This window comes from Argopecten irradians, chromosome 6, assembly GCF_041381155.1.
Source record: "Argopecten irradians isolate NY chromosome 6, Ai_NY, whole genome shotgun sequence".
In the NCBI taxonomy this organism is placed as follows: Eukaryota; Metazoa; Mollusca; class Bivalvia; order Pectinida; family Pectinidae; genus Argopecten; species Argopecten irradians.
The window spans coordinates 13,502,479-13,517,536 of record NC_091139.1 but is presented as its reverse complement, the minus strand read 5'-3'; the positions used below and the strand labels follow the sequence as shown (position 1 = coordinate 13,517,536).

The window sequence follows — 15,058 nt, the reverse complement described above, 5'->3', positions numbered from 1 at the left end:
AGCTTAGAAATGCCAAAATTAGATTTTCGAGTACTAATCATTTGCCCAGTTCTCCAAAAATATTGACACTTCCAATATTGTTATATGGTAGTTGAGAAATTATCTTGAGATTTGAAACTTTGAAACAGAAATAAAGAAAAAAACACCTGCAAGCTTGCCAGGTTGTCCCCGTTAGAACATGGCGATTTAACTTTGCTATTTTGAGTCATTTATTTCTGCTACATCTGTGCTCAAGAGTATTTTCGTGGCAATTAGTTTTCACAGTTTCCGATCATCCATGAAATTTAGTTTTTATGCGAAAATGAAGTTGGTTTAAAAAAAATAAAAAGACCTTTTATAATGGCTGACTTGAATGTTCACCATAATACAGAAATGTCATTTCAAGATTTTATGTAAAATCTGTATTATGACTTAATGTGTTTTGTAATGGACATATATGCCCATAGGTTAGATTTAAGTGTAGCTTAGAAATGCCAAAATTACATCTTCAAGTTCCAATTATTTGCCCAGTCCTCTAAAAATGCAGACACTTCTAATATTGCAATATGGTAGTTGAATAATCATCTTGAAATGTGAAACTTTAAAAAATTAATTCAAGAACCACTTGTTGTGTTTATTTTGCAGCTTGTCGGGTTGTCCCCGTAAGAACATGGCACCACCAGAAGGTAATAACATTTGTCAAGTTTTTGCCACATAGACGTTAGGGCTGGATCAATATATCGATATACCGATATGTATCGGTTTTCAGCAGCGTATCGAATATCGATACGCAAACATGCTGTATATCGCTGTACCCGTTTTAAACAACTCAACCTACTGTTTTCGTTATAGAAATAGGAAATTCCAAACAAAAATTATTCTAAAACATTATTCAAGTAAGAGCATTTCCAAAAGCGATGTTTAATGAAAACTGTGTCACCTTGTGGATTAGAAATGACGTACATTTAATCCTTTAAACACATACAGCTAATTTATTTAAAAATGGACTGAAAGCAATTCCTCTTAACTCAAGTTCAGACAGGAAATATTCACAGAACCCTTCTCATTGAAGTTGCTTTGATATTGTTTAAACTTACCTTTGACTTCTCATTCTTGTATTTTAGTTGTTGCCTTGCACGAAAGCCTTGCCAGGTAAGTGTTTATTTTGTATAAGGCCAAACAAAAAATATGTATATTTAGGGTTACCCAACCAACCCTTATATTTTACCATCAACCCTAAAAAGTTTTCCCCACTCTTCTACGAAAAAAAAAAAAAAAAAAAAAAGTATTTCGATCTCAGACTCCAGTTCCAGCCATCCATATTTTAGAGTGAAAGACACTAAAAAAACTGACCCTTTTTTTTTTTGCCAATGTAACCCTAAACAGACATATTTTTTTTTAGCCTGAGAAATTCAGAGGTTTGTATTCAGATGTAAATATTTAGATACAAAATGCACAATAAATAAGTGGCTATGGTAGTGTAGCTGTATATAGCTGTCCATCAGTCACATCAATTTTCCATATTTGGTATTTACCATTATCAGTTTATGATCCTACACTTAAACCTCTCATAATGTATTTTAAATTCTTTTTTCCTTTTGTTGATTTTTTTTATTGTTGCTCCCCACCTTGAAGATACCTGTAACTTTTCAAACACTTAAATCGTCTTTGGTATGATTTCAAATTCCTTTTGCCACTTTTTACTGGTAATAGGACCCTCTTAATTGACATAAGCTCTGCTACCTTTTTAATTAAGCAGGTGCCCCACCCCAGGGTGTACAGGAAAAGGCCACATCAATAGTACTCGTAGCACACACAGAAGGTAAGATTCACACAGATTATGCACTTTGCTAAAAGATTTAGATAGCTAACATACATTAATTGCTATAAGTGACTTATTTTTAGCAGCATTACTTAATTGACCTGCTATGAAAATGTGTATTTGCAACTTGTTTTAAGTGACTGAATTGTTGTTGTTATAAGTAACTTACCAGGTATATGATATAAAAAAATTTTAAATGAATTAAATTAGCTGATTAATATGTAACTCTACAGAATTGATTGACTTATTCAAGTGTCTGTCATCTTCTGCAAAATCTTGGCTTCATAAACTATATGATGAATGTAGAATCAGGGCATTAAGTTTGCGTTGAGCTTGTTAAGAGTTTGATCGAGTTTGATCCTCCGTCCTATTATAGTTTGTCTGGTTGTCCGATCGCTGCCATGGGAAAGTTAGTCAGCTCCACACAGGCAAACGCCAGAAAATCAGGTGAGTGAGATTTATTGATTGAAAATAAACTTGTATCTTAACAGTTTACAAATTATTTCATGTAATTGGTAAATAGAATCAAGATATCTTTATCTAATTGAATATAACAAAAAGGACTGTGGTGGGTTAAAGTTACAATGAACCCTCTACCAGATCTCATATTAATATTTGGAACTTTGACCCAAATCTCATATTAATATTTGGAACTTTGACCCAAAGAAAACTCAGGCCCTGTGAGCCTGTTGATAGGTTTGATAGATGGGCAGATCTGATGTAGATATATGAAAATGTGAATCAAATGCTGATGAGGTTTATGAATATGTAATTTATGGCTTATAAATATAATGCCACCGCATATAAATGTAAAATACACAAGTATAAAAGCTGAAAAAAGAAAACCCGATGTTGTTTTGGATTTGTAGATATATTAAAACAACCAAATTTGGGTTTGTATAGGCCTATATATTGTGTGGTTCAGTCATTATTTATCGAGAATTTAAAGTTAAAAAAAAAAAAAAAAAAAAACACTGATTGAGGACCACACAGTATATCTCAATTGAAAGTTCTTTTCTGTTGACAGTTATTTTTGTTTTAGATCCATTGTTACCGAGTCTATGCAGATCAATATTTTTAGATTTTGTTTATGATTCATGATTACCTTATGCATTTTGAAAATGTTGGTAGACTGACATGTTAGAGGACTAAATGGATTTATGATGATATAAAGTGTATGCCATATGATCTGCATAGGCTCGGCTCATCTTTGTTTTAATTTTTGATTTTTGATATTTCACCAACACAGAGCATGGCCGCCTTTAGTTTGTATCCCGATGGCTATTGTTGAATGGTCGTATAGTGGGTTCCTTTGTAGTTTTGATGGTCAGTGATTGTTTTAGCTTGATGTAAGTTTTTTTGTTTTTTTGTTTTTTATCGGTGTCAGGGCTCCATCTTGTTCTGCTTCCCAAAGAAGACGACCCCTCCAAGGCGGTACTTGCCACATGCAATGAAAAAGAGCTCATCCGATTGGCTGCTCAGAAGTGCAAATTATCCGACAAATCAATGAGTAGCTTGGCTGGACTGTCTGCCGCGGGTCGGTACCACTTCCATGTACACCTGGTGTTTGTGTTGACTCATCCGTATTCAGGAAGCATTCAAAATCATTATATTACTGAGAAAATGGGATTATCAACCTTAGGTGTTATTCAGATAAAACTTAACTTATAATCTGACAGCATTTAGATTGTCGTCATACTTAAATTTATTTCAAACTTTTTGATGTGGCAGATGAGTTAACATGGATTGTGAATATCTTGGATCTTTTTTTTTTTTGACAATCTTTGTGCCTGAATATGGGATGAGACGACATTGTACAATGTTTCTGGCTCTTAAGGCTCAGACTGTCATTGCCCAACCATACACCGTTTTCCTAGCAATCTGTAGCATCATCTGTCTCTGCACATGTCACTTTGTTTCTTTTGTGAATTCCTGCACATGTAGACACTTGTCATTTCAGCACATCCATCTCCGAACACTCTATCTTTATATCAATCATCTACACATAACCTGTAGTCATGTCAGCCAAACACCTATCAATAGAAGGGAATAGAATTTATAACCCTGATTGTAAAACCCCTGAATAAGTACTTCAAACATTTATCTTTTTCATCTTTACTCATTTGAAGAATTAATATTGTGGATTAGTTATATAGCTGTTGGTGATTTCATATCGTAATTACAAGTAGATATGGTTATTAGAACAATATTGGTATTCGAAACTCATCATTAAAAAAATAATTTCATTTTGGGCCATGGTGGCTGAGTGTAAAGATATCCCGACTTATTATCAAAAGCCTTCCACCACTTGGCCACAAGTTCAAATTCCATCTAGGGCAGTTACCAGGTACTGATTGCTGGTAGGTTTTTTCCTAGGGTGCTCCAGCTTTCCTCCACCTCTTAAACTGACACATCCTTAAATGACCCTGACAGTTTATGGGACATTAAACGAATCAAACAATACTATTTTGTAGAATAATAGCAGATATTAATTTTGATCAAGGAATCAAGAATGCTAGTATATAGTAGTCTTTGTCATTTAGTTTGTTTATCAGAAAATCCTGTTCAAACTTTTATCACCAACCAAATAATTAGTTTTCAATAATTCTTGCTTCTCCATTAGCTATATATAGCCTCATCATTAAATTTGACTTTTCCTCAATATCAAACTTTCTAATTTCATCATTTCATGAGCTCTATTTCCCTATTCTAGCCTGAGAAGTGCAACAAGGGTACATACATGTATGTAAAGCTGTTTAGGGTTACAATTTGGAAATGTTTCAATCATGTTTTGTTCATTACCAAATCTTTGATCGATAAGAGTTGTTTGTTATCATCTTCTTCTGTTTGCATGCCTTTTATAAACCCTTCACTTGTTCTGTTTCCTGTTCTTTTTCTATTTGCATGAAAAAATGTATGAATTTTCACATATTGATAGATAAGATTTTACTTTCATTCTCGTTTAGATCATTTAACGTAATGAGATGTTTTCATCAAAAGCATGTGCTCTAAGATAAAAAGTGTTTTAATTACAATTTGAAAAGGTAATTCAGATAAATTTCTCCTTGAATGATTGCTATTTTTAATCTGATAATAATGATATTAGATGTTGAAATGAATATTATTTTCATATAGATAAAGCAGCTAGTTTACCCTGTTTTCGGCAAACATGTGTTTTTATTTACAGTCAAATTTCATTCCTTGAAATCAAAAGGATTAGGGAAAACATCTAGCTTGGTCCAGAGGATTTGCAATTTTTTTTTAAATATGTATTTTCAAAAAAGTCATGCTGAAAATTAGATATTTTCATCTAAAAATTAGATATTTTCATCTAAAAATTAGATATTTTTATCAAGTTAACAAATGTGATTGTAGTAGAGTCATCAGCCTAGTAAATAGTAACGATGTCGAGGACAAGTCACATGAATTGTTTTGTATATGTGAAGTTTGACTGCATCTCTTGACACAGTGTTGCTCTTTGTTAACGAAGTTTGAAATTTAATGATTATTTTGAAGCACAATATTTCGCTGGCTGTTGAATTGGTTGTTATGAGTTTTGTTTGATTGTTCTACACCAGAGACGGACAGAGTGCTGCGGCCAATGATACTGACCAAACAGCTGGAGCTTCAGAGTATTGACTCGGTGGTGTCAACCTCCACGCCACGAGGCAATCTGGCTAAGGAATTGGAGAAGTATAACCGTCCAGAACTACAGGGGGCACAAGCGGCCCCTGCCCCTACACTCAACCTTGGACAGATCACTGCCCCAGTTGAACAATCGAGTCCACCAGAAAGATCTACCACACCCCCGCTTCCCCCGGCCAAACCCAAAGTCATGAAACGGGACTCCGACCGTCCTAATATCCTACGACGACCGAGTTTTAAGTCACAGAAATCATCATCAAGCAGTAGTGTAACATCTCAATCATCGTCTACAAATAGTCTATCGAGGAGTTCCTCCAGCACCTCTTTAGAAGGAAGTGACTTCATGAACAGTGTTAGTGACCTTCTTGGCAGGAAAAAAGTGCCCGCCGGTGGGGCGACGTCGGCCAATGTAGCGTTTACCAGGTCTGTTACGACGTTGACAATTCCTAACCCCCTGATGGCCAAGTCTAAAACTCTCACCCCCGGATCTATACTCAATGCCTCAGTCAAAGCTAGACCCCCCACCAAACCCACGATCAGCTCCATATACGTCAGCCCCTCAGGACAAACTATCAATGTCCCTTCAGGCTACGTTTTACTTCCTCAATACAAGAAAAATTAACTTCACTCCTCATTAAGTACAGAGTTGGGTATTTACAATAAGCTGTCGTTTGAATAACTTCGGTTTATTTGGGGTAAAAGATAAAGGAATGTCTTTCTCCTGAATAAACTGGACTTACAGGACAGTGGAAGCTATAGGGAACTGTCGAGTAGCTAGTTATTTTGTCGGGGACAATATTTTTCGTGATTTCGCAAGACATTGCTATAATGGGGAAAATTTGATCCAAGATTACCCATTATGCTAGATTGACAAAATTTAAAACCATTTGAATTAAAATGTCATCCTGAAAATGTTATCTCACGGAAATAGCTGGCTATATACTATATCAGTAATGTCCTTATAATATTGATTCCTATTTAGTTAAATGTTACGAGGGTTCTGATTTATAATATCACAGAGAAACTTGGTAAGCACTGCTGTAGGTAGTTCCCTATAGTTTTTAGAGAACCTTTTACACCCATATCCTAATAGTGGATCTGTCCTTCTATAGTCATGGGTCATACTATTAGTGTTTATAGGAGTGAAAAGGTTTATTATTGCCTAAATGATATCAATTGTGAACTGTTACTGACTTGAAAAATTTCGCAAAAGAACTTTGGTGAGTGTCTGGTGTGTAGGCACAGATACATGTGGACAGTATTAACTTTCTGTGTAATATATGTGTACAATAAATGTATTAGATAGAAAACAAATATTTCATTGAAATCTTCTGATATACCGGTAAGTTTGACAGGATTCTCGTTGATATCTAGGTTATGGAATACTGGGAAAGTGTCCTCAAGGTCATAGTACAATGTGATTTATTCTGTTTTTGGGTATTTCAGAGTTATCTCCCTTATGCGTAGGTATGGATTCTTACATTTTTGTTTGTGTTCAACCTATTGATATTATGGACACACGCTGTAACAATTCATATCTACCTGAAGGAGAAGATAATGAATGAATATCAGATACAGAATAAGGTAGACAAAATCCAAATAGGAATTAATTACATGTTTGTTCAAGGTTAGAACAATCTTAAATAATACTTTTAATGGAGCGAGGGAGTTATTGTCATTCAATTCATTTTCAGAACGTAATGAATCTGTAGGTATTTGATTTTTTTTTTTTTAACCTGAGATGTAATACAATTGGTCATTATTGTCGTTATCGATGGAAATTATTCAGAATGGTCATTCCTATGGGGTAGAGTAGAATAGGGCATTTTAAGGATAAATGCTTTAAGTTTTACCGTAATTTGTTATTGTTACATCTGTTTATAGAAGTCCAGCACTTCTACACCTTGTTAATTACCAGGGCAAGTCCTCTGGCGTTATTCTAACTTTACAACTGTTTTCTAATTAAGATCAACTTATTATACATTTTAAAGTAGAAAATGGGTCAAATAAAATTAAGTCATATATAATTATACAATTTATACTTTTAAAGATATTTTTCAGACATGTTAACTTGCAAGTTCAAGGTCATGTTTGCTTGATGTCGGTTTGGTTTTGAAGGTGACACCAGTATCATCTGAATCGTAAATAAAATAAAACAGTGAAAAATCTTTGTTCATAGAAATGAAAAACACCTTAGACATTTAGTTTTGATATTCTTGGATTTCAGGCATTTAAGTCCCTGCAAGCCCTGCAATTATTTTGGGTTTGTTAAATAAAATAATATATATATAAAAAAAAAAGAATATAATAATCCTCAAAAATGAAATCAATAATCCAAATTAATTTGGTATGTCCTAGACTCTATTTTTATGGAATTCAGCTTCTATGTACAGATTGATGGAATTGTAAATTTCCAGGATATTAAACTCCAATTTCTACTTCCAGGTGTGGGGACTTAAATGCTGACAGGTAATTAAAGTTAAATTTATCTACATGGTTTCCGTAACCATGGCCACACCCAGGATTATCTCCCCTAGATATTATCTCCCTTATTACTAAGTAGGGGAGGTTTATACAAATGGAAATTAACTGAGGAGTTTTAATTTTCTTGATTTACCGCAACTGATGAAAGTTTATTTTACCCGTATATATAATTTTACCATAGTTACAGGGGAGATAACTGGGTGTCAGCCATTGTTAGTACTCCAGTACTATGTGGAGTGTCCCATCATTAATTGTTGTCACTCCCTTGGCAGTAGTCACAACAGATCAGTGGTTCACCACTCTATGTTGTAGTACATGTTGTAAATATTGTGAGAAAATAAAACATTGTTATCGCTCAACTGTCTTTTAGTTTGCTTTTTCAACTTTTTGTTTTGTTTTATTATCATTTTTCTTTTTTGAGTTTTTCTTTCTTCTGTGCGTGCCTACTTTTGTTCATCCTCTCCTCTCATTTGTCATCCATTTCAGTTCTGTATATTTTGTTTTTTCTGCCAATTTTCCCTGCTTCCTTTCTTGTTGTGGTATGTGTTGTAATAACCCACAGTTGATAGATCCAGAGATCAAAGGAAAAATCTGTAAATAATGTAGAATGCTTAAAAATGGTGGAACTTTAAAGGTGGGTTGGGTGGGCTTCAAACTTTTAGAAACAAATAGGTTTATAGTACAGTATAAAAGGTTTCCATAAAGAGGTACCTAAGTGACTCTGGATCTATCACTGCCTTGTATGTTTGAGAACATTTATAGAAACTTTACTAAAACTACATCGTAACAATAATGCTGATATCATTCTTCATCTCCATGCTCATTATTGCATGAAAATACATTGCTGATACCAAGTCGCCTCTCTTGCATGGCCATCTTAGATTATCAGGGGAGCCCGCTAGTAACCATGACAACGAAGCTCGTTCTGAAAGTCCAGACTTTATCAGGATCAAGACGGAAAATAAAGAGAGTCTTCAGTGTCCTACTGTTGGATGTGACGGATCGGGACACATAACAGGAAATTATTCTTCCCACCGAAGTCTATCAGGGTGCCCATTGGCTGATAGAGCCACGGTACAAGCCAATCAGATTGAATTAAAGTAAGTTTTGACCAATAGCTATAATATGATAGGTCTCCATAGTGACGGGTCATTCTGTCAGTGTTCTCCTTTCCTTGTGAGCTTTCTGATTGGTCGATTAGTGACTGTATACCCTGTTATCCTGCATGAAATGCAAGAATGCTGCTGCATCATTCTCATTTCATTTTATTATACCATCATCATCATCTTCATCATAACTTGTCTTGTTCATGTTTTTAAAAGGTTGCATAAACAAAAAATCAAAGGTTTTAAGGAACTGATGATTAATAGTGAAATGTTTTTTGGATAAAATATGTGTTTATTATGAGTTGTATGTATAGTCTTAATCTTTCTGTAAAAACAAAAACATGTATGGGGTTCATGTGCAATTTATATATGATCACATTCATAAACTTGCAGGCTTGTTAATTCCATTCCCTATACTTCTTGTTTGTGTAGAGTCTAGTGGCTGTCTGGTGATGACTAGATCTATATCATCAATGTATGAAGGACCCACAGCAGAGTCCATGTTTTGGTGACCTTTGTTCTAATTCCAGCCCCTCTGATTGGCTAGAACTTGGGGTATCAGAACATGATATGCTGTTGTTGGGACTATGACATATGTACAGGGAAAGGAATTATCAAACCAGATACCAAAATTAATTTATAGTGAGACACATTGGGTGAAAGTAATTCAATTCATATAAACTCTGAAGCAGTGACAAACTTTGGCCAGTCGGTCTTTTTTGTTGATACTTTAAAGTGATAACTTGTTCTTTGAACCATTTCTAGATTGTATCAAGTCGCTATAAAACAAAATGGTACATGCATGACAGTGGTATACATGTCAATGATTATGTCTGTAAGTCTATATAAATATTGAAAATAAAATCTTCTTAATGTATGTTTTCCATTCCTTGGTTTGTATATATATGGTTGGAAATTGAAGGATATATCCTTAGTAAAGTTTTTCTTAGATGTTAACATCATGACGTTTGAACAACAATGCGCTAGTTACTGTAATACTCCAATTATTGGTGTATGAATTGTATGCCTGTAAACCACTATCAACCTAACAGATGTCCAACCCCGGGCTGTGACGGCTCTGGTCATGTGACCGGTAACTACGCCTCCCACCGAAGTCTGTCCGGCTGTCCACGGGCGGCCAAACTCAAAAAGATCCTTGGTAAAGAAGGTGACAGGAAAGAGGATGAGCCACTAAGGTAAGACAATATACATATCTTTAATGGAAGCCGTCGTCTGGTGACGATCTAGTCTTGGGACTATTTTCTTATCCTCTATGTAGGTAGAAAAACTTTCTGTAATTGCTCATTGAAAATCTGTTATAAAACAAACCCACTACTGTAGCATGTTATTGGAAAGCCACGGTTGGTTGCCCTACACTACAAAGAGCAGTGTAGCATAGCTAGTGCAATCAACTGGGTGTGATACGATGAAATTCATGAACTGAAACAGCTGATCTATTTTAAGGATGACCTGGAAATCTACATTTGGTTGTTATCAATAATTTATATAGAATCAAAACATGCTATCTGTGTTGGGTATGTATTAATTTGGGACTCGACTTTTCATCGAGCAATTGTACAGAAGGAAATGTAACAGAGAGATAACAGTGTCCTGGTGATGGATTGGTTACTGGTGGTCAGGTGACGGGCCGTATATATACATGTATAGCTTGTGTTTGTCAACTTCACATAGGTCTGCTTACCTACCTATAACTAGACAGAGTGCTTAAAAATAACATGAATTAACTTACCCTGAAATACCTATAAAGCAAGATTAATTTCAATTATTGGCATTTTGAGAATTCATTATTTCTACACCAAGGTTATGGTGTGTCATACACCAAACACAGGTTATTGTGATGGTTACTGTGGCCTATATTTTATCCTTTGACCTCAATTAAAAAGATGTTCGGCTCTAAAAAGAAGTGTGCAGAGTTCATTACTATGAGTCGCTAAGGCATATCTATAAGAAAATATGAGTTCATCTAGTCTGCGTGCACAGCTTAATTAGTGATCTAGTGAGATTGACTCCACAGTCTCAAAAATAATGTTTTGTCTCACATAGGTTATGTACATAACATAAACAGAAAAATATGCTTTAGAATTATGAAGGTCAACAAAATCTACAATAATCTGATGCTTGATTGAGTGGAATTTGATTAGATTGAATAGCTATATGAATTACTATCTAATACATGTACTAGTAACCTTAACCTTGACTAACCTTGAATGATACAACTCACTTAAGATGAAGAGGTGCTTTCTATTTCAAAGTTAAGTTTGTTTTAAATCAAATTAAAAAGTATTGAAGATACAAATGTTTAACAAGGTCAATGACATCTTTAATATATATTTTGAATTGTGAATTAATTTCGATTATTTTATGCCATTAATCACTGATATGAAGATGTTTTAAAGAAATTGTATCAATCAGTTCTATAGCTTAAGGAAGGACTGTAAACTCACGCATTTTCATGCTTGATTTTTGCATATTTTCGTGGAGAGAAAAAAAATCATCGAGAAAATAAATATGGGAAGCTGTGAAATTGTTTCACATACAACAAGTACGATAGAATCAAAAGAGTCTAGATCACGAAATTAAATTGTTGTGATTATAAGTATTTAGGCTGAAAAATACAGAATTATGCAAAAATAAGTTGGTTAACAGTTACTGACCAGGATTAGGAAATTGATAGAAAGAGCCTTGCTTACTTACACTGATATTTTAAAACTTGGTCGCTTGGTTGCATGTTTTAACTTTCCAGCAAGTCGCCCCTAAGCCAATAGACTGTAGACTTATTAACACAATTTGCTTGTAGATGTCCAATCCCTGGGTGCGATGGGACAGGTCATGTGACCGGAAAATATTTATCTCATCGCAGGTACTTGAGTGTCGAAATCTTCCGTGGTCTTGTAAATGTTTGATTGTCATGTGAGATGTCAGTGATTCCTTTAGCACCTTCCTTTGGTTGCATGAACTTTATATCCATTTCTATACTATTTCATTCTGTTGATGCATTGCGTTATTTACTCCATTGTTTCAGAAGTATACCCAGTGATTTATGTTGTAAATTTAAAATGCACCACTTTTAAGTTCAGGACTTTGCACAAGTTGTTGTTCTTCAGGATACTGCATCAGATTTGTGTCCTTTTATCAATTCTGTATTACCTAATATTTATTTCTTACTATGCTCGCCAGCCTGTTTTAATCTGGTAATCCACTAGGATACTTATATTGTCACCCATGCATGGACTGGCTGTCCAGATTCGGAAGCCACACAGAATAATGTAGATCTGAATTTCAACAACTTTTTCTTTTCTTTTTCGAAATTCGTTTTATGGTTAACATGTAACTCTGACACACTATATCATCTCATTAGCGTTAAATTTTCTTTTGTCTTCAACACAATGGATCCGTCTCCTGATGTTGCTGTATTCGAACAGTACTAAATTGGTGAACATTGACAACCCTACCATTAATTAAAGTTAAGGGATGCTGTATATATATATAGAATCTTACTGTCTAACACTTGTGACTATGTGATATGAATTTTAACAAGCTCAGTAAAATATTTGATACCAATTACCTAAAGACACGTGGCATATCAAATTGTTGAACTCGTTTGATAAGATTCTGTATTTCTTACTCTTCTTCTTTCTTTCATCCTTAGAGTTATTTGAAGAGTTTATTTGTTGTATTTCTGAGAGAGTTATGTCTCAAACTTCTTTCATGATCAAAATTTGGATGTTGTATATATTTCTTCATCCTTTCAACACAAGCCAGTGAAATTCACATAAGTATCCATTGGTAAATCCAATCAATTTTTATTCAATTTTCCTTCAGCACCTTTTGCCTGTGGATATTTTTAGTTTGATATATATATATATATAATTTTATTTTTCAAAGTGAATGTACATTGTTTTTCTAATATATCCCAAAGATGTTGCATTTTCCATGCATTGTTTGAGATGTGCATTTATCAACTTTTACAGTTCATTTACTTAGCATTGCATGTCATTATTTTACGTATATTTTAGAATACATGTAATGCGTTATTTCTAAATTGAATATCGAGAAGAATATGTAATGGGCAATCATTCAAACTTACCAATATATTGTGAACATTTTAGTGATAATCTTAGTTTTAATAGCATGTTTTGTACACAAATTAATGTGCTAAGTTATGATTATGATAATTGTATTTTCTGTATATCCTACAGGCATTTAAATAAAGGATAAGAATTCATTATTGCACTAACATGATTCAGAATGCTTTTGCGCAAAAATTAATTTTGCTAAAATAGTATATGTTTTACTAAAAACAATCAGATTTATATTGACCGATTAAAGAACAATGGGTTTTATTGGAGACAGGAAGTGGTATTCACTAGTGTGGTTTCCTATCAATAGAGAATAGTTTTACTATTGTGTGTGGCTCCCTTAAGTTCTATAATTGATATGTAAGTGATGTGTTGTTTACAGTGCCTCAGGATGTCCCCCTTGTAGTCAGTAATTGATATGTAAGTGATGTGTTGTTTACAGTGCCTCAGGATGTCCCCCTTGTAGTCAGTAATTGATATGTAAGTGATGTGTTGTTTACAGTGCCTCAGGATGCCCCCCTTGTAGTCAGTAATTGATATGTAAGTGATGTGTTGTTTACAGTGCCTCAGGATGCCTCCATATAGTCAGTTATTGATATGTAAGTGATGTGTTGTTTATAGTGCCTCAGGATGTCCCCCTTGTAGTCAGTAATTGATATGTAAGTGATGTGTTGTTTACAGTGCCTCAGGATGTCCCCTTGTAGTCAGTAATTGATATGTAAGTGATGTGTTGTTTACAGTACCACAGGATGTCCCCTTGTAGTCAGTAATTGATATGTAAGTGATGTGTTGTTTACAGTGCCTCAGGATGCCCCCCTTGTAGTCAGTAATTGATATGTAAGTGATGTAATATTTACAGTGCCTCAGGATGCCCCCTTGCCAACAAACACAAACTACAGAGACAATTGTTAGCCAGCTTGGATGGTCAAGATCCGGAATTAGCCAAGTCACTCAAAATGGATGGTGTTGTGTAAGATTTTTTTTTCTATTAGCTTACAGACATATCCTGCAATCTTTTCAGGTCCATTTTTCACACCAATACTTATTGATTTAAAAATAATGTGAAAGTATGGGAAAAGTCAAAATAAGAAGTAATTTTAGAACAAATGAAAAATTTAATACATTTAGTACCAGGTAGCATTTAGTCATAAAAAACAGACTGACACTAAAAAACTAAGATCGAAAAGTACAGCATGAAAATGAAGTATTTGTAATGTTCAAACTTTTATTGTTTTCTTGGTTAGAGTTGAACTATGAATAAAGAGGCAACTGATTTGGTTTATACATTATTGTACTGCTGTCACACTGTCGTAAACAGATATAGTTTTACCCATGAAACACTTTGAAAGCTGCAAACCATAAATGATAGTGCCTACGAACATATTCATTTTGTGCAGAGGTTTGTAGGAAAATTTCTACCTTAATACAGAATGATACATATATGTACTTGACCCAGTTTGTGTAAGATTGGTGGTGTTTTGTTTTAGGTGCCCTACCCCCGGCTGTGATGGATCTGGACATGCCAACGGTAGCTTCCTCTCTCATCGCAGTCTCTCCGGCTGTCCTAGAGCCACTCAGGCGATGAAAAAGGCCAAACTTAGTCCTGCAGAGTTAACCAACCTCCACATGAAACTACAGAATGGGGAAGGTACACATCTTCTGTGACATAATATATATATCTCTGTTACAGTGAAACACAGTTATAATGAACCTTTGGGGACAAAGGAAATCACTGTCATAAGCTTATTATACGCTTATTACAGATATTATATACTACCCTTGATGGGGACGAAAATTACTGTGATAACAATGAATTGTAAACAAGTTTATTATAAACAGGCTTTATTGTGTACATGATTGTAGCTGTAAGGGTTTGTCATCAGATAGTGCATTAAATATACTGATCATTTTTTGACAACTAA

At 34.5% G+C, this 15,058-nt stretch overlaps 1 protein-coding gene across 1 annotated transcript in view; it reads left to right on the top strand.

Moving 5' to 3' along the window:
• Window positions 1–15,058, top strand: part of LOC138325043 (myelin transcription factor 1-like) — a 41,115-nt gene that overhangs the window by 21,422 nt on the left and 4,635 nt on the right. Inside the window, exons 9-20 of the mRNA XM_069270400.1 lie at window positions 625–665; window positions 1,104–1,131; window positions 1,736–1,801; window positions 2,178–2,248; window positions 3,189–3,338; window positions 5,380–5,869; window positions 7,892–7,915; window positions 8,812–9,030; window positions 10,089–10,232; window positions 11,855–11,917; window positions 13,996–14,106; window positions 14,624–14,784. Of these exons, the coding sequence (XP_069126501.1) occupies window positions 625–665; window positions 1,104–1,131; window positions 1,736–1,801; window positions 2,178–2,248; window positions 3,189–3,338; window positions 5,380–5,869; window positions 7,892–7,915; window positions 8,812–9,030; window positions 10,089–10,232; window positions 11,855–11,917; window positions 13,996–14,106; window positions 14,624–14,784 (1,568 nt within the window). The remainder of the gene's footprint in view (window positions 1–624; window positions 666–1,103; window positions 1,132–1,735; window positions 1,802–2,177; window positions 2,249–3,188; window positions 3,339–5,379; window positions 5,870–7,891; window positions 7,916–8,811; window positions 9,031–10,088; window positions 10,233–11,854; window positions 11,918–13,995; window positions 14,107–14,623; window positions 14,785–15,058) is intronic.